At 41.5% G+C, this 20,123-nt stretch overlaps 1 protein-coding gene across 1 annotated transcript in view; it reads left to right on the top strand.

The window, feature by feature from the left end:
• The first annotated feature begins 4,324 nt into the window (after positions 1-4,324).
• JMJD1C (jumonji domain containing 1C) overlaps positions 4,325-20,123 on the top strand; it is a 36,386-nt gene continuing 20,587 nt past the window's right edge. Inside the window, exons 1-8 of the mRNA XM_054382775.1 lie at positions 4,325-4,360; positions 6,061-6,204; positions 6,324-6,516; positions 6,604-8,279; positions 11,283-11,455; positions 11,774-13,983; positions 16,613-16,814; positions 19,109-19,323. Coding sequence (XP_054238750.1) covers positions 4,340-4,360; positions 6,061-6,204; positions 6,324-6,516; positions 6,604-8,279; positions 11,283-11,455; positions 11,774-13,983; positions 16,613-16,814; positions 19,109-19,323 — 4,834 coding nt within the window. The 5' untranslated portion in view covers positions 4,325-4,339. The remainder of the gene's footprint in view (positions 4,361-6,060; positions 6,205-6,323; positions 6,517-6,603; positions 8,280-11,282; positions 11,456-11,773; positions 13,984-16,612; positions 16,815-19,108; positions 19,324-20,123) is intronic.

Here is a 20,123-nt window from a genome sequence, read left to right as displayed (position 1 = left end):
TTGTGTAACTTGTGAGTTAGAATAAATTATTTTGGTTCAATCTTGGCTGTATTATATGCATTTTCAATGCACTCATTAACTTTCTGCAGAACTGACAGGCAGCTCTACAGAGGCACTTGTATCAAGGGTAGGCAGAAACTAGCCTCTGTGGATCTGGATAAAAATCCCTATGCAAGCAGTAAAGGTGTTTCAAAATAGAAACGCTTAAGCAGTCATTTTGTAAATTAATGTTGGGAGGGGAGCATAAATAATCTGATATTTAAGGATGGTGCAGAGGTTTGCATGCTGTCCAGTTTCTTTGGTAAAATTAAGATTAGAAGATGAATATAATAAGTATAATACAAAGTTACAGTAAAAATGTTGTCTTTCCTTCTGTGGCGTTCCTAATTTGGCTAGATATGATTATCCTTATGAGCCATAGAGAAAGAAGGCTGGAAAAAGCAATGTGTGGAATTGTGTAGATAGTAAGTCATATATCAGTGTTAGTCATTTTAGATTTGATTTTACTGTCCTCAGATCCAGCATGAGTTAATAGCCTGTTGATAAAATTTACAGCCAAAACTGGATTGAGAGGTGATGTGAAATCAGATTAGGGCTATATGAAAAGGAAACTAAAATTGAGCTTGTTTATTCTATTGCATTAGAGTAACAGTAATAAGACAATTAATTACAAAAATCTCTGTGTAGAGTGGTACAGAATCCATAATTGAGCAAAGCCCCAACAACACTGAAATAGTAATCTAAATTAAACTGCCAGCCCATCAGCCACATGACTAATTTTTACATCCTGTCATTTCAAAAACTATATTTATAGCTTTATATATAATTTTATGTAATTTCTCAAACAGTTGTTTGAACGCTTAGAAGTGCACAAATTAGGAGTATTCTAGATGATTACATGAATCTAACCAAAATGTCCTTGCAGACTTGTTCTCCTCATCCAAGGAGAAGCTGCAGTTCCATTCTCTCACCTGCTGTGATGCAGAGTCCAGTCACCTGAGGTGCTTCCTTGGGCAGTGACATACCACCCACTGCCAGGGCTTTTGCTGTGCTGCCACCTCAGCCCCACAGAGGTGGTCTGCCAGCAGAAACTGCTGTCATATTCTCTTGGGACACAGTCTGCTCTTGGCCACTGAGACTGTATTTGGCACAGACCTTTCCATGGCTCACAGGCAGCCCTCTAGCAGTGCTAGCTGCTGCAATCTAGTCTTGTTATCCTTTTCTCCTCCCTTCTCTGGTTTTCTTCACCTTTCCCATTATTACCATTTTCCTGTTCCCTGCAATTTAAGCAACATTTTTAGTTCTGCCTTGTCTAGACGCATGTATTAAGGTTTGTTACCACATTCTCTTTATCCTCTCTAGCATTTTTAGGATCTGGCCTTTCCCTTGTCTGTCATGCTGAAGCCTTCACCTTAGTATTTTTGGCTTTGACTATCACAGTTAAAATTTAGCTTAGCTGAAGAAAGAGGCTTGGAGGAAAACATTAAAATCAGGTTACAAATATTTGAAAAGAAGCCTGCCAGTTGGAGGAGGGGGAATTCTAGTCCAAACCAGTCCAATTATTTACATGAGCAAGATTAAAGAAAAAAATTTGGCCCTTGCAACCTTTTCTTTGGGTGGCTGTCATAGCAGTGTGCTTTGTAGTAGAGATTGTTGGTTTGGCAGAAAAGTAGTTTATTCCTTAATTTTAAAAACAAACTCCTCCCAAACTTAGCTAAGGTGAAAGTTTTTTGGACAAATAAAACCAGCTCAAGAAACATAGTAAAGTGTCTCTGATTTTTTTTTTTTTCCTTAACAGTTCAAATTTTCACATTTTTTCCTTGCTATTAGATTTATCACTACAATCTCTGAGGCTTATCTGTGTAATAATCCTGTTGAAACACTGAGTGTTCTTCAGCCTTGAAGGTATTTCCTGATAGTACTGCACAGGCTGTTCCAACAATGTGTAGCTGAGTGTAATTCAGCCAGGGACTGGAGACAAAGCCAGGCTTTTCCTATAATGGCTGCTTGTGGCTGGGCTGAGCTAGGCTGGAGCTGAGCTGTCCTGTGTCGTATGACTGTAGTTTAATGTATCTCCTTCCTGACACCCCAGCAGCATGTAGGAAAAGAAAACTCCACTGTTTTTAAAGGTAGTGAAAGTCTTTTTTAAAAATAGATAGGATAACAGCTGGGATGAGGGGCAGATGAGAACAAGGAGTATGAGAGGAAAGAAACTGTTACTGGGTCAGTGAGGGAAAGTATGAGAGAGGCTGGCAGCTGATGGGGAAGGATTCATGGAGCTTTTGTAAGCTGAGAAGACTGAGAAAGGACTTGGAAGCCAGAGGCCTGGAATTGTAAATGCTAAAAGGAGACAAGAAGCTCAACAGAGACAAGAGGCTGGTTCTAGTTATGCAAGAGACTGAAAATCGTTCTGCAGTTAACAGCAGAATGCAAGAGAGGAGGAGCTGGGATAAGTAAGTAGGAATGGGAAATTTGCACAAAGAGACACAGGCAAAATACTACTGAGACTGTCTGAGCAAGACAGAGCTTTGGGACAGCCATTAAAAGTTCGAGACGTGGAGAATGCAGTTGGGTCAGACAGCCAGAAGTGTGGGAGCTGAGCTGGAGGCATTTTACAGGGGCATATGGAGTAAGAGTTGGAGAGAAGCCGTCAGGAAACATGTCCCCACGGGAACCCTGTCTGGTCCAAGACCCAGAATGTGAGACAAGCTTGTAGATTCTTCCTCTTTTTCTGCCCATATGTATCAATGATTTGCAGCGCCTGTGGTGCTGCACTTCTGCTCCTTGTCTGTGCAGCTGGAAATGTGTACTGAGGATGAGTTGATGCTGGTAGCTCAGAGGTTTCAGTGCATATTGATGCTTCAGTTGCAGTGAATGATGCAGTAAAAGAAGGTGCCATTGCATGGTGTTTCTTTTCCAGCTGGTTTAATACTTAGATAATCACATGCAAAAGGTATTCAAAAGGCCTTGCTGAGGTTCCAGAATAAAACTGAGACAGACCACTTCTAAGTCTCTAAATTGTTACTGCTTTTGCACCTCTCTTGATCTCTCAAATGTTGACGTTAAAAACAATCCTTATGATCATACACATTCTTGTACAGAGGGTATAATGGACACAGTTGTGTGAACATGGATATCTTACTACAGAAAGCTGTAACCTGTGAGGTCCCTGGCCTGTTTGCTGCAGATGTTTGAGCTTGCTTAATATACTGTGCAGGGGTTGGAAAAAAATGATCTTTAGGAAGGTCAGGGGAATTCTGGCTTTGCCTCTGCAGATGTGCAACTAAGCACTCATACATCATCTAAGTTAGTCTTCTTGTAGGTTGTCACTGACTAGTTCTGCTTCCATTCCTGGGACCTGGTGGAGGAAGTAGCAAAACTTAGACAGTTGGAACTGAATTCTGTGGCAGTGTTGCTTTGTCGTGTGGACAGAATCCTATACAAATACTTGAGTACGATGAAATTTAGGGTCCTGATGATCAAGTGAGACACCATGAATAAAATTGTTGAATCTCAATTTTGGGGTCTTGAACTATAAAATAAGTACTGTAACACACTATCTCCCTGCCCTCATGGGCTTATGGAGGTGGATTAAATTGACCTTTACAAAAGGATAGTGTGCAAGCTTTCTTTGCTGGTGATGTGCCTGAAAAGGCTAAGACTTCGTAAAGTCTGCATAGTGTGTGGTTTGTTGAGTGTTCTGTGTGGCCATAGTAGGGACAGGATCACTCAGCTGCCTGATTGCTGTAATGGGGAAAACACTGGTTGCTTATGGGAAAGACTTGGCAGATGCAGAGCCCAACCACCAAGATGTAAATCTTTTTGCCAGCAAAGCATCTGGGCACGTGACTAGCCTGTTAAATAGCTTCTGTATAACCTGCTGCTGCCACTTTCTAGCCTTTCAGATTACTTTTCAATGGTCACTGTGTGTAGGCAGGAATTCTCCCATCACTTGTCATAATGGTTGCAGAAAGATTTCATTAGATAAGAAAAATGTATGTTGAAAATGTTAGCAGAGTTGACCTTACAGCATACTTTAATGTACCATTTGCAATCCAAAATGTCTTCCTGAAAAAAATCCACAGGCGGTGCTGTGCCAAGATTGCTTGTAGTTTGCTGTCCATGGCTTGCACGGTGTAGGTTTGCTGTGAAGCTTAAAAACCCAGGAAAACCCATTTATATTTGTTTTTCCCCTGAATTCCTGAACGGCTTTTTTATTTTTTCTCTTGCTGAAGGTCCGTACTCCTTAAATGGTTACAGGGTGAGAGTGTACAGACAGGATTCTGCCACCCAGTGGTTCACTGGTATCATCACCCATCATGATCTCTTTACCCGCACTATGGTTGTTATGAATGACCAGGTGAGTTTGATATGAACAATTTCACATAAGCCACACATTAATAATTGTAAAACATTTGTTGTGGTACTCTGAAATACACTGAGTTACTCAGTTGCAGCAGGGCGAGTCTTATCCCTGCACTGCAAGTACAATGTGACTTCATGTTGGGCAAGTGGTTAAAACTGTCCTGAAGCTGAACCTTTGTGCAATGAGATGATTAATACCAGTCCCTACAGCTGGTATTTTATTCTGCTGTCACTGTTTGACTAATGAAGTCTTTGAAGTGAAGCCATCTAGTTTTAAGAACTGGTCTTCCCTGTCAGCTCTCTTCTCAACACCAAAATCTTTTAGCACCGCAGCAGTGATTACTTCTTCCAAGTAATTGCAATATATTGAATTAAGCATTCTCTGCAACCCTAGTGTACATTTACTTGTGGTGGGCTTTAGTTGTATTTCTGAAATTGATGTTACAGAAAGAATTCATGCTGGTATTTGTAGTGGCAGTAAAACTCTATTTCATAAGGATGCAGAGCTGTTGGAGGCCAGAGGCAGGCCACAAAGATGACTCAAGGGCTGGAACATCTCTGCAATAAGGATAGGCTGAAGGAGCTGGGGTTGCTCAGCCTAGAGAACAGAAGACTCCAGGGGGACCTTAGAGCTGCTTTCCAATACCTGAAGGGATCCTACAGGGAAGCTGGAGAGGGACTTCTCATCAGGGTACCTAGCAGTCAAACAAGGGGGAATGGTTTGAAGCTGAAGCAGAGATTTAGACTGGATCTTAGGAAGTTCTTCAGTATGAGGGTCATGGGACTCTGGAGTAGGCTTCTCTGGGAGGTTGTGGATGCCTTCTCCCTGGGGGTGTTCAAGGCCAGGCTGGACGAGGCCTTGAGCCATCAAGTCTAGTTGAGAGGCATCCCGTGGTGGGAAAGCTGGAGTAGATGATCTCTAAGGTCCTTTCCAGCCTAAGCCATACTATGATTCTGTGATTTCAGGAGACCAGAATAATGACTTAGTGTTACCATAGCAAATGACCTGTCCGCTTTGAAATGACTGACAAAATCATGGGTGACAATAAAAATTTAACACTATTCTAATGCCCAAATACATTTTCCCTTAAATTGTTCTAATGAAATTTGCCCAAATACTAGATTTTTTTTTCTTTGTGACATTGATTAGCATTTCCTTCTTTCTGAAATATCCCTCACTACTAACACTTTTGACAATCTTTTCAGTTCTTGTCTCAAGTTGTTTTGGTTCTTTGTGTTCAGCTTCTCTTGGAAGCAATATTCTAAAAGGCTTCTGCAGTGTATTTTATAGTATGTTGAATAAGTTTTATAAACTTTCTGTATTGTGATGGCTACTTCATTGAGTAATACTTAAAAGCTCACTGTCTTTAAATTTCAAATTGAATGGTCAGTAAATGGAGAGAAGGAAGTGGTGTTGGGGTACCTTTTCATTTAAAAAATCAATAAAGAAAAATTTTTAAAGGAAGTTTTTTTTCAGTGATATGACTAGTGTAAAGACATTTGCTTTGGTTTTACTCTATTCCCAGCCTTTGTTGAAAGTCATATGTCAGTTCTGCTTGTCGGGATTAAGTAGGCTTTTCTCTGATTAGTCTTTAGCACACAAAATAGACTGGTGAACACTGATACAGAAAATACAGATTGAGCAGTGTCTGAACATCTGTTGATTTTTTTCTTTTTTTTTTTTTATTAAACCAGGTGTTAGAACCTCAGAATGTTGATCCTTCTATGGTTCAGATGACCTTTCTAGATGATGTTGTTCACTCTTTGTTGAAAGGTGAAAATATTGGCATCACTTCACGCCGACGGTCTCGTTCCAACCAGAACAGCAACACAGTCCACGTAGCTACATTTTATTTTTTTACATAAGTATTTCAGTATATTGTTAATGCTAGAAATAAATGTTACGAGTTGCTAGTTAAAATTGCATTTAAGTCCATTAACCACAGTATTATTTTTAGGGTCATTATACACGTGCACAAGCAAATAGTCCCAGACCAGCAATGAATTCCCAAACTGCAGCATCAAAACAGAATTCTCACCAGCACCAGCAACAAAGGAATACTCGTCCAAATAAGAGGAAAGGCTCTGATAGCAGCATGCCTGATGAAGAGAAGACAAAAGAAGAAAGATATGACTATATAGGTCGAGGAGGTAAAAGCAGTTATTGGAAAGGGAAAGAAAGCTTCTTAAAACCATATTAGACTTAAAATGTGATAGGCATGTTTTTCTCTTTTGCAGAAAACCCCAAAAACAAAACCAAAAACTTTGTTAATAAAAGAAGAAAACCTGAAGAGGATGAAAAAAAATTAAATATGAAGAGGCTGCGGACAGACAATGTCTCGGATTATTCTGAGAGCAGCGACTCGGAAATTTCAAATAAAAGATTAACAGATTCGTCCTCAGAGCAAAATTCGGAAAATGAGTTAAAAAGCAAGAACACTTCAAAGATAAATGGAGAAGAAGGAAAATCCCAAACTGAGGGAGTAGAACAGACACTAACAGATAGGCAGTCTCCCTGGGATGAAGTACAGGAGGATAAAAAACATGAGGAGACAGAAAGACTAAAGTCATCCATCTTAGATCAGCAGGAAAAATCTTCTCTCCATGCAGCAGAGCAGCCAACACCTTATGAACAGAATTCCAAGGATCCACATGTTCAAGAGTGCAATGCAGGAAAACATCACACTGCAGAAGTAAAGAATGAGCAGGTTGTACCCAGACCTCCTACTCCAAAATGTGATGTTGACATTACTAATGAAAACAACTCTGAAAAGGAGAGCCAGGATAATGCTGCTGCAAGTACCTTTGGTTTGCAAACAGTTCAGAAAATAGAATCTCACAGCAGCGATTTGAAACAGCAGTTTGCAAATGCAAATTTTGTTGAAGCAAGAAAACAGGAAGCTGATCAAAGCTGGGTTAGCAGCATTGTTAACAAAACAGATTTGATACAGCCTGGGCTTGTAAAATCATTATCAGTAAATGAGCATTTAAATCCTGAAAAAGAAAAAGTGCCATATGGCTCCTTTATGTCTTCGTTAAATGTAGCTTCTCTAGCAGAAGAGAGTAAACTGCATAAGCAAAGTCCAGTCTCTGATTCTGTGAAGTCAAAACCTAGTGCTTCAGTTGATCATCCTAAAACAAAGTCACCTGATGTTAAGCCTAAATTCACCCAATCTTCTGATACTGTGAAGTCTAAGGTTAGTTCCCAAAACAACCATGCTACTGGATTAACAAGGTCAGCCAATAAAACTGATCATGATTTGCCTAGGTCTAGTTTTCATCCAGTTCCAGCTAGAGTTAGTGCGCTAGAAGCTACTAAAAGTCCTCTTATCATTGACAAGAATGAACATTTCACGGTGTACAGGGACCCCACTCTGATTGGACAAGAAACAGGAACTAATCACATTTCACCTTATTTGCATCAGCATAATTATCCTCTTCATTCCTCATCCCACCGAACCTGTTTAAATCCAAACGCTCATCATCCTGCATTAACTGGTTCATCTCATCTGTTAGCTGGCTCTTCAGCTCAGGCACCTTTGTCCGCTATTAACACTCACCCCCTTAGCAGTGCATCTCACCATTCTGTTCATCACCCTCATCTACTTCCCGCAGTGTTACCTGGAGTGCCTGCTGCCTCCTTGCTGGGTGGCCACCCACGACTAGAGACTGCTCATGCTAGCAGCTTAAGCCATTTGGCATTAGCACACCAGCAGCAGCAACAGATGTTACAACACCAGTCTTCACATCTTCTTGGACAAGCTCATCCTTCTGCTTCCTATAATCAGCTAGGGCTTTATCCAATTATTTGGCAGTATCCAAATGGAACACATGCTTACTCAGGACTCGGTCTGCCCTCCTCCAAATGGGTCCACCCAGAAACTCCTGTTAACACCGAGGCTTCCATGAGAAGGGTAAGTTGAGCTTGTTTCATCATGATGTATTTAACTGGGGCTAGTGTCTCCCAGCAGTGATTTTTCTAGGTATAGATTTGGTAGCTTGCGCCAGACTGAGCGAACAGTGATGGATGGTGGTTTTTTTGAGTAAAGAGAGAACTAGGAGTGGAAATCTAGCAGTAACCACTGTCCCACAGTGGACTTGAGTAGGGGGTTCTTCCAGAGCTTGATTTCCTGTGTGTTAAAGACAAAAATGTTTGTGTTTAGTTCATGACCAAGTGAGGTCAACCAGCTGGTTTGGGATCTCAAGTCCACAGGGTAAATATCTGCTATCTCAATCTGTGAAAATTGTTGTGTAAGGAGAGGTAGGACAGTCATCTGCATAGTGAAATTTTATGTATTCTTGCTAAATAATGGAGAAGGGCTGAGATAGAAGAAGTACTAAATCCAGTAGGAAGTACTAAATCCAGGAAGAAAAATACTCCAGCATTTATAAATCCATCTTGCACTGTACACCCATTTCTCTTGTCTTTACACCTATATCTTTGTACCCTCTTTTGGCATATCTTCTTCTCCCCTTCTGTTCCTGTTGACACACATCCCTGCCTTCCCATCTGCTTTGTACTCCTCCGTATTCCAGTCAGGGCAATTCCTCTGTCTTTGTGCAGAGTGCAACCACTGAAGGCTCAGAAGAACTGGTTGATGCTTTTTAGCTTAACACCCAGTGCAGCAGTGGTGACGCTTGGCAGACAGACCTGGCAATTACAGGAAAAGTTTTGTCTGCTCCTGCAGGCTTAGGGTATAGCAAGCTCACTTGCACCTTAGAGAAACAATGTAAGATGTAGCATATGTAATGCGGAAACTTTGGAGATCATTATTGCCACCTTCATTCAAAGCTCCACTGAGCATGTGCACACTGATTGTTGTGGAGGCTTACAACTTGGCCTAATTTGGGCAGATTTTCACAGGGACCACAAAAGGCATGTCACTGACAGTGGTCCCTCTGCCAAATTGTAAGCCTTTGCGTCAAAGTTTGGAACTCCTGAATGGTTATAAAAACTTTTTCATCATGGGGAAAGCTATTCTTCCCCAGCCTCATTCTTGAGAAGTGCCCAAACCATTGTGGCTAAGTGTTGCCCAAACAGTCAGTTTGAGTTAGCCTTGTAGTATGAAGTCAGTTTGATCTAAAATATGATAAAATCAAACTCAGCAGAGCAGAAAAGCCTAAGAGAAAACTATAGGTGGATTTATCTTTTCATGTTGTTGCCTGCTCCACCCCATCATGAAGTCCATTTTAAAGAACTTAGGATAGACTCTTGTTTTCACTTTGGCTGCCTGAACTATGCAACTCTGCATACCGAGGCACGTAGCTTTTTAATTATGTTGATATGTGGCATTTGTCTTGTGGTGACTTGTCTTCTGGCTCCTGCACTGGAAGCCTTTTTAAGATACATCTTAGAAACCCAGAATGGGCGTTTCCAGCATTGGTTTCAATGGGTGCCAGGATCACAGAAAGGGATCTGTGTCTCAGCTCTAACATGAGCAGCTGCCACCCTCAGCTCAGGGCTGAGCCATGTCTGTGTGCTGAAGGAAGCATGCTGCCAAGCCCATGTTTACCAACTGTCCACAGGTGGCTGTGGCAGCTCTGTAGATGGCTGCAGGTAGGAGTCACTGAGCTGTTCAGGACATGCTTGGTGCTCAAGCAGATGTTGCCCAGCTTGTCTAGGGAGAAGGTGATGGGCCTTTTTTGCATAATACTTTAATACAGCTTACAGGATATTCGTGGGAACACACCACAGCGTGGGAACTCTAGGCCTAGGAAATGTGTGCGCTAATTGTTAGTGAAAACCCAAACGGTTGCTTTAAATATTGAAAAGCAGAGAAATCAGAACTTCAAAGCTACACCTGCAAATCTGTGCTTGTCTCCCCTTCTGCTGCAGCAGTTCTCAAATGGGAGCCATCTAGACTAGGGAGAAGGAGAGGGATGGACTGGTGAGGAGCAGAGGAGGGGAAGAAGTTCTGGGCAGTGCCAGGAGTTAGGGGTGGAGTGGCTCTGAGAGGCTTTGGGGTGCACATGAGCCCTCTGCTTACTCTTGTCCCAGTCCCTTCTTGGCTTGCAGCTAACACTTGAGCACCACATCAACACGGTGTGCCCTGCCGCCCCGCTCCTCTGTGCCTGTTCCTTATAAGCAGGTGTCTCAAGAGAAGGGTGGGGGGAAGGGAGTGAGGTGGAAAGGTGCTTCTGGTCTTTTCTGCATTTGTTACACACTTTTCAAAGAAAATACAAAACCCGAAACTTATTCAAGTATTCAGTTAAAAGAGAGTACCCTGGTGCCTGTAAACAAGGAGGTTGGTATTGCCCACTGTTTGAGTATTTGGGTAGAAAGCGCAAAATTTTGCCTACTGTGAGTTTCCCATGCTGCAAAGTATGGCTGGCATGTACATTTATGGCTTTAATTGTGTGCTCATGCTGAAATTATGCCAAATGGAAATGTCTGGCAAAATAAAACAGATTAATTAGGATTATCATACTTTAATCATTTGGTTGGAGGGAAGAGAGGAACCATCCAGGAAAGAAATCTCTCTTTTATTTTGAGATGAACACATCTCAAGCTGGAGGTGATTTTTTTTTTTTCCTGTACTTGTTCTTTGAAAAAATTACTTTTTGCAGTTCATTGAAGAGCTCATGGTCTGTTTATGCTAAAGTTAAGTGGTGTCAGACTAGCATAGGTTTGCTAATGTTAGTCATTTTGAGATGCTGTTCTAGGATTAACTATTCATGCTGGGTACTTGGAAAAATAAATGGTTGTAAGAACACTTCTGAAATGTTTGAACTATTTTGTATGCCACAAATACAGTGAGATGTTCTCTTTGATCAAAAAAGTGATTGAAAATGTTAGATTTTATTTACTGTGAATGGTTTGATACATTACTTCACTCTTATCAATGGTAGGACTTGATACACTGGTCCCATGATTAATTTGAAATGTGATTTGATTTTTTTTTGGTTGGTCTTAACAGAATACTCCCAGCCCATGGTTGCACCAGCCCACCCCAGTGACCTCAGCTGACAGCCTTGGTTTACTGAGTCACATTCCTGTGCGACCCTCCAGTGCAGATCCCCTTCGACCTCTCAAACTGACCCCGCATTCCAGTCCACCATTGTCCAAAAGCATCGTAGAGCATCACAAAGAGTAAGTTTGATGCTTTACTCTGTGTGTGAGCAAACATTTCAACAGCTGATGTTGTCTTCTACCTTCTTTTTACCTCATCTAGAAACATGAGTGATAGACAAAAGCTTACCAGTGTGCTTCAAAACAGACTCTGTCCTCTTGACTTGGAATGGTGCTTGACTTCCTAAGTCATTGGAAGACTTTTGAAAATTGTAACTAATTTTCTATTAAATAAACCAAAAGTTTATTTTGTGTTAATAGATAACTTTGTTCAGACCACAGGAAGAAAGATCTTTGTGCTACATTCAGAGTAATCTGTGTCTACTTAATCTTTTTCAGAGAACTGGAGAGGAAAACGTTTATTGAGCCTTTACGTTCTGTTACGACTGCCCCAGTAAAGACTGAGTTAGAGCAAGGCAGAACACAGACAGCAAAGGAGAGCCATATGCACAGACATTTTGCAGATCCAATGCTGAACCAGCTGCCCAGGCCAGCACAGGAGACTGGGGAACGACTGAGCAAATACAAAGAAGAGCACAGACGGATACTCCAAGAAAGTATTGAAGTTGCTCCTTTTACAGCTAAAATAAAAGCACTAGAGGGAGAGAGAGAGAACTATTCCAGGTTAACATCCTTATCTTCAAGTCCTAAAAGCCATTCAGTAAAATACGACAAAGATGCTGAACGCTCTGTGTCAGAACTGTATAAAATGAAGCATTCAGTTCCACAGAGTTTGCCGCAGAGTAACTATTTCACCACTTTGTCTAACAGTGTAGTAAATGAACCGCCAAGGTCATACCCCACAAAGGAAGCTTCAAGTGCATATGTTGATAAACAGGCCAATTGTCCTTCAACAGCAGCTAGTCCCCAGTCTCTTCCCTCTTATGTTTCTTCTCTTTCAAAACCTCCACCTTTAATTAAGCACCAGCCAGAAAGTGAAGGTTCTGCGGGCAAGATGCCTGAGCAGCTTTCACAGTCAGTGCAGTCTCACTCTGTAAATTCCTTCAGAAGTGACAGCAGGAGCCCTACTCAGTTGTCAGTCTCATCTTCAAATACACTCCGGAGTATGCCTGCCTTGCATAGAGCCCCTGTGTTTCACCCCCCTGTACACCAGAACCTGGAGAAGAAGGAAAGCAGTTACAGCAGCCTTTCACCTCCAACTCTAACCCCTGTTCAACCCGTTAATGCTGGTGGTGGCAAAATACAGGAGCTGCAAAAACCACCAACACTGGTACCTGAGCCTAAGGAAGCTCAGGCTGTTTACAAGGGCACTTCTGAACAGAATTTATCAGAAATGTGGAAGTCCAGTAATGCCCCAAGTAACGAAAAAGTGGATTGGCATGCTGAGAGAATGAGTGGAAAGTCACAGTCCGCTGCAGCATCTGTTATTGTGCGTCCTCCTTCTAGCACGAAATATGATAGCACAGCAGCAATGCAGTCTGCTCTCAAAGATCGACTTAGCGAGAGGTCTTCAGCTGTGACAAATCAAGCAGATTGCCTGAAAACAGCGGAAGCTAGGGAGACTGGAAGAATCATTCTGCCAAATATGAACTCAGACAGTGCTCGCACACAGTATGAGAAGAAATTTCCAGCTGTCTCGCAAGGCAGCATTTCTTGTGCTGTCACCCCTACCACCACTATGATCTGCAGTACTAAAACCGATGTCACTACATCAGCAGCAACAACTACCAGTGTGTCCAGCTGGGGCAGTTCAGAAGTGACTTACTCCTTATCGAACACAGTGTTGGCCTGTGCACCGCTGGAGAGTACTGCCTCGAGAGCCACGAGTCAGGCAGGGATGCAGGCCCAGGAATGCAAGATCAGCACTCCAGCTCCGTTTACACCCGCTGCTGCTGGCAAGGCAGGCAGTGCTGCTCAGCCCAGCATGGGGTTCTCCACCTCCACAGACTTCGTCCATTTGAAAAAGCACAAGGCAGCATTGGCTGCAGCTCAGTTTAGAAGTAGTAACAGCAGTGAGGCCGAGTGCAACTCTGTGAAAAATCAGACATTTTCAACCTCTCTCTCCCTAGACTGTGCTGTCGGCTGTAATACAGCAAACAAAGCAAACTCTGTAGGCAGTGGGCAGACTTCCCAGGCAAGTCAGCCCAACTACCACACTAAACTGAAAAAGGCTTGGCTGACAAGACATTCGGAGGAAGATAAAAACACTAATAAAAAAGAGAATTCAGGGAACAGTGTTTCAGAAATTATTAAACCATGTACTGTCAATTTAATAGCTTCTACATCAAGTGATTTACAAAATAACATAGATAGTAAAATCTTGGCAGATAAGCTTGTGAAGGAAGAGAAGCACCCACGGAGAAAAGCGAAACGAACTTATGAGTCTGGCTCTGAAAGTGGAGACTCTGATGAAAGTGAGAGCAAGTCAGAACAAAGGACTAAGCGGCAGCCTAAGCCAACTTACAAAAAGAAACAAAATGACTTGCAGAAAAAAAAGGGTGATGCAGAGGAAGAAGTAAAACCCAACGGTGTTCTTAGCAGAAGCGCCAAAGAAAAAAGCAAGCTGAAGCTACAGAGCAGCAGTAACAGTAGTGAGTATCCATCTGATTTGGAATAACGTGAAGTCAAGAAGTATTAATCCTGGAGTCATGCACAATAGGTGGGAAAGGATAAAAAGCATGTTGGTGTAAACAGCTGGTTCCATTTTTATTTGCCTTGAGGCTGTTTGAAATGTCCTGGTTTAAGAAATGCAGTGTTCTGTATATATGTGTTACACTGGTTCTTGGCCTAAAAATAAGCAGCAATCTGGTTTATGCTGTACATCAGAATTCATCAGACTGGTGCATATCGGTGTGCCAATGGTATTGAGATGGATATGATTTTATTGTTTAATTTTAAAAGATTTAATGCTTTTATTTTTAGAGTACTACTAGAGAGAGAGAGAGATTCTCTATTGTTGAACCTTAATTCATCCTTTGATCAGGAAGCCAGAGGCAGTTCCTTGAGAGTCTGATGCCACTTTGTATGATTTGGTTAATTTAATGAAAGGTTTGAGGGAGAGTCATTTCAGACTCCTAACTACCATGTGTATTACATGGTGTTAATATCCCTCTTGTTGAAGGAATAAGGAAATTTAGGGAAACACCAATTTAAATGTCATACTGTAGCATGTAGCAGATTGCAATGAGATTTAGCTGGAAGGAGAAACCGGTTTGCCAACATGAGGGATTTTACTTAAGAACATACCCTAATTTTGTAGTCACAATTTATTCTTCTCCAAGGACTATTCTTTTGTCTTTGTTCTGATTGAGAAAGTCTAACATTAAATAACTTTTCACAGGAATTTTTTAAGTACGGGTAGTAAGAAATTGAGTACTGCTCCCTGTAACTACATTCTCTGGCTCTTCAGTGCTTACTGTATAAAATTACTCTTCTGGTAGTTGAGAGTATTTGGTTCCTGAGTTGTACTGGATGCTGAAAGTGTTGCCATCTGTCTGAGGTATTCTGGCTTGGGTCCAGTGATAGTAGTAATACTTCCCCACCCCAAAAGGGAAGATGTCTATAAAGGCTTTTTTTTCTGTTTCCCTTCTTAAACCATAAATATCTACATGTTATATCTTTATGTTATATCTTTATGGTATGTTATATCTTTATGATCTTCATGTATTGTTGCAAAAGGGTTCTGATGACTTTGTTTAGAAGAATTGGTTACCTATGTTAAACGAAGGCAGTGGCTTTTTGTTTCAGCTTTGCAGTACCTGAGTATAAAAGTGCCCTGTGGTTATACCTTATGGAACTGCTTCACGGGCTTAGGTGGGGGAATGGGTAGGAATTGGTTGGCAGAGCTTTGTTATGATTTCTGAGAGAGAGATGGTCAGAGACTTTTTCAGGAAAAGGACGTTCCGCAAAGACGTAAAAACCTGGTTGACCTTGAGGAGCTTTCAGGAACAGATCCCCATGGGACAGCTGCCTGGGGTCATCGTATGTCGCTGAAGATAACTGTGCTTCAGCACAGTGGTCAATGACAGTTCTGAAAATTGCTTTGTCCTGATGTTTCAGAAAGCTCCAAGGAGCCTGTGTGCTAGGCAGAATGCTCAGAGCTCCAGGCTGCCAGGCTTCTTTCTGCAAAGCAAGGCATTTTGCAGTCCTGAAAGCACTGGCAATCTTCCAAGTTCCTGCCCACAGAGCTTGAAGCCTAGCAGCTACCAGATGAGATCCAGGATCTCTGGTTCCAAGGCAGAAAACTGTTTTGGACTAGTAAAGCTGTACTTTGGCCCTTGAGTTTTGATGCAGTTGCCATCATGCTCCTCAGATGAGCTGGGAGTGCCTTTTGTAGGCCATGAACTGAGGCACAGGCAATCTGTCACTCTCAAAAGTTTGCACAACTCATTGCTGGCAAAATACAGATTTGAACCCAGGTACCAAGTCCAAAGTTAGCACCCTGACCTCTCTATCATCCTACGTCAGATCCCTGTTTACAAGAGTAGTGGTAGATGAAACAACAGATACTTCTGTCTGCAGAGAAAACTGGTGCCACTTTAAAAAGTCATTAAACTGAAAAACTGGTTAAATAACAACAGGGTTTAGTTTCAAAATATGTATGTGAAAATTTCAGATCTTATTCAATAGATTTTTTCCTTGTGTTACTCAGTGTCACATATGCTGACTTTCATATCAAAAATAGAATTGTGCTGCTTAGCCTTGCAAAGCCAACAAACTTGACAGAGAGTAAATGGGTTCTGATCTTCCTTATGAGTTCATGTGAATAGAGCTGCTCTTTTGTAATACTACCTCTACCTCTCAGCAAAAAATAGATGTGTAAGGAGTACAATTTATTAATTTTTCTAAGCTCTGCTTTCATTCATTAACTTGTATTTATCTTTTGCATACATCTTCGCCTGAAACACAAGTCAAACCTTTTTTCCTTTGCTTGTTTTGTAAGGATGATATTCTGTAGATGATTGTAGTGGAATATTTGGTGAATGATACACCTAATACAAGAGAAAATAATGTCCAGTGTATTCCTGGTAGCTCAGCAGGTACTTAACTGTGCTTCTGCCTGTAGCAATCTGATCAGTAGCTATGGTTTTCAAATGTGTGTGCTGGCAGGTGGACAGACAGATGTAACAGTAACAAATGTTCTTCAGGTAACAAATGTACTTTCTGAAAGGTTGGATGCTGGCTGTACCTCACCTGAAACTCCCCTTACTTCTGCAGCTGGTATACCCCGCTCAGTGTTAAAAGACTGGCGCAAAGTCAAGAAGCTGAAGCAAACTGGAGAGTCCTTTTTGCAGGATGATTCTTGCTCTGAAATAGGACCAAATTTGCAGAAATGCAGAGAATGTAGGTTAATAAGAAGTAAGAAAGGAGAAGAACCAACTCACTCACCAGTATTTTGTAGATTTTACTACTTCCGACGGTAAGTACATCTGTTTTCCTGATAATGTGGTGGTTTAACTTTTAGAAATAATAACTGACAAAGGACTTTAAGGCTTGGAAGCTTGTCTGATTTTTCTGGCTCAGTGAGTCTGCCTGATAAAAGACACTGTCTTAATTTCCCAGTATTTACATTTGTATTTCTTACTTCTTTTGTGAATTGACTTCATTGCTGTTTAAAGCTTTTATACCAGAGACATCTGAATAGCTGCCCAAAGTACCTAAGGCAAGCAGAAAATAGAGCACATCACCATTACACAGGTATCTGTGACATTTGAAGTGGGATTTTCAAAAGGCAAGCTTCAGTTATTCTGGACAAGTTGTACAACCCCAGAACCGTACTTAATCGTGGTTGTTCTTATGCCAGTCTATGGTGGGAATGCTGCTCAGGGTTTGCTGGGAGTTTTTGGAGGACAGAGGCATTATGACCTCCTTTTCCACAAGGAAAGCTCATAAGAGAATTTCCCAGGATGGGGCACACCATACATGGTGCAGGCAGCACAGCTATCGAGGCAGAACCAAAACAGCTTTCAGTAGCATGTGGGCTCTGTTGTCAGTGTGTATCTGACTTGGCTTGGAGAAGAAATTGTTTGTTTCCCAGGTCAGGTTTAATCTTTTATAACATAGCTTTAGTTACAAAGTGATAGCCCTACAGCAATCATTTCAAAGTTGGACTCTCAATACCTTCTGTGTAAGAGAATATTTAGTTCCTAATGTGGCAGTGTCAGAATCTAACTCTACTCTCCTTCAGCTTCCAACCATTCCCCCTTGTCAGATTGCCAGACACCCTTATGAAAAGTCCCTTGGCAGCCTTCTTGTAGGATCCCTTCAGATATTGGAAGGTAGCTATAAGGTGCCTCTTGAGTCTTCTCTAGGCTGAACAAGTCCAGCTCCCTCAGCCTATGCTCATAGCAGAGGTGTTCCAGCACTTGGATCATCTTTGTGGCCCTCCTCTGGACTCACTCCAGTAGCTCTGTGTCCTTCTTATGATGAGGACACCAGAATTGGATGCAGTATTTGAGGTGGAGTCTCAAAAGAGCAAAGGGGCAGAATCACTTCTCTTGATCTGCTGCTCCTCTTGATGCAACCCAGCACATGGCTGCTTTCTGGGCTGCATGAGCACACTGCTGGCTGGCTGATGGTGAGCTTCTTATCAGTCAACAAATCCAAGTCTCTAATCAGAGCTACTCTCGACCCACTCTGCACTCAGCCTGGTTTTGTGCCTGGGATTGGCCTGACACAAATGCAGGACCTTGCACTTTGACTTATTGAACCTCATGCAGTTGGCACTAGCTCACTTCTGAAGCCTGTCAAGATCTGGAAAGATGTCTTGACATCTTGACATCTTGGCATCCCTTCCTTCAAAGCTTTGTCAATGCTTTATAAAAGTTACGAAATTTAAAAATTCAAGTGTTTTGAACATGTTGTGGTAAATCATATGACAGTTTAATTATTTTTCATTGTGTTGGATAATAGGGCTTGAATTGTAACTGAAGTTTGCACTACTGTTGTTAGTCGTATCTGCAAATTGACCGTTTCTTCTTGTTCATTAAATACATGATTCTGTGATACATATCTAAATACTGGGTTTGGTACTTAAAAGTTTTGAGTTCAAGATGGTTTTACTGGCACTGCTGTAAAATTCTTTAACTATTATAATAGTTACATATGCATAATGAATTATCCTGTATTATGCAAGATGGAATAATTAATTGTTACTACTTAAAAATAGGCTAAATATAGCCAGGGTTGGTGGGATGGTATTGGGTAGGATAACAGGAAAGCTTTTAGTGGTTTTAAAGGTCAAAAATAAGCGGATACAAAAACATTATCTTGTATTAGTGATTTGTTTTGCTTAGACTTAAATATAATGTTCAGATTCCTGTTTTCTGAGTATGAGAGCAGTAGGATAGAGAGATCTATAAAATGGGAGTCAGACTGAGTGAGTGCTATTCCAGACACTTGAAAATTAAAGGTGAGGAATAGGTGGAACCAAGCTTTTGTGGGTGGGAAAGATAATTTTCCTGTCTGCAATTCTAAAGCAATAATAAATGTTAGAAGGAATGATAAGAAAACTGAATGCAAAAAGTGCCTAAAAAGTTAGTTTTAGTTTTTGTTCTTTCTTACTAGTCATTTGAAGAATGACTAGGATTTAATTTTTAATTAAAAAAATGTGGTAGGATACTAAAGAAGGTAAAGAAAACTTACTTGTTGTAAGGCAAATTGGTTACTGAACTGTCAGTCCTAGAATATAATGCTGTCTGTTTTCATTTTTAGGTTATCTTTTAGTAAGAATGGAGTGGTTAGGATAGATGGTTTCTCCTCTCCTGATCAATATGATGATGAGGCACTGAGTTTATGGACACATGAAAACTATGAAGATGATGAACTGGACCTAGAAACTTCTAAATACATTCTAGATATCATAGGTGATAAATTTTGTCAGCTAGTAACATCTGAAAAAACAGCCATGTCCTGGGTGAAGAAAGATGGTAAGGAAATCTCAAATGCTCTGGAGGGTTGTGTACTGTTACTTGAGTGTTAGCATTTGTCATGACCCATTTAGTCCTTTTGAGTAGCAAACTTTACTGGACTCTCATGCTGCATTTTCCTAGGCTGTTGGTAATGGATTATGTTGGGAAAGGGCAGGAACCTTGGTCAGAGGGCCATCCTGTTCTCCATCCCTGCGCCGGTGGCTATGCTGGGCGAGAGCTGAGGCCAGGCTGCTGTTGGGATTGGAACAGCCTCAGTTCCCAGCTTGGCCTCCAGCTCGCCAGCCAGCTTCAAGCCAAGGCCCACAGTGAGCCAGATAGTGATTGCTGCCAACAGACATTGTGTTTCTGATGTGTCTCCTTCTCACAACAAAGGAGAATAATGAGACAGCGTGGGCCCCACAGACCATGTGCTAACACCAGCACCTCCCCACCAAAGCCACAGTTGATCTGTCCTTCTGGCCCACAGCAGATGGGTGCAGGCTGGAGATGAGCTGGTGGCTCCACTAATATCAGGTAGTATGAGGAGTACTAGACTGATTCCAGAACAGGCACTTTCTTTATGGCCAAGGACTTCTATCATCAAATGCATCAGTTTGGCTGCCCTTGAGATTAAACATGTCCCATAGGCAGGCAGGTGAAAAACCTAGCTCTATTCATTGCATGGGGTTAAAATTATATATTCAAGCTCTTGGTACTTGCAAGCCATTCATGGTGAGCAGGAATATTCTTTCTGTGTTACTTTCATCTGTGAGTTTTTTTAATGTTTTAATGTCTTCCTAGCGTATTGCTAGTAGCAT

The sequence above is a fragment of the Indicator indicator genome, chromosome 7 (assembly GCF_027791375.1).
Source record: "Indicator indicator isolate 239-I01 chromosome 7, UM_Iind_1.1, whole genome shotgun sequence".
NCBI classification, from domain to species: Eukaryota; Metazoa; Chordata; class Aves; order Piciformes; family Indicatoridae; genus Indicator; species Indicator indicator.
This window is presented reverse-complemented; position numbering and strand designations above follow the sequence as displayed.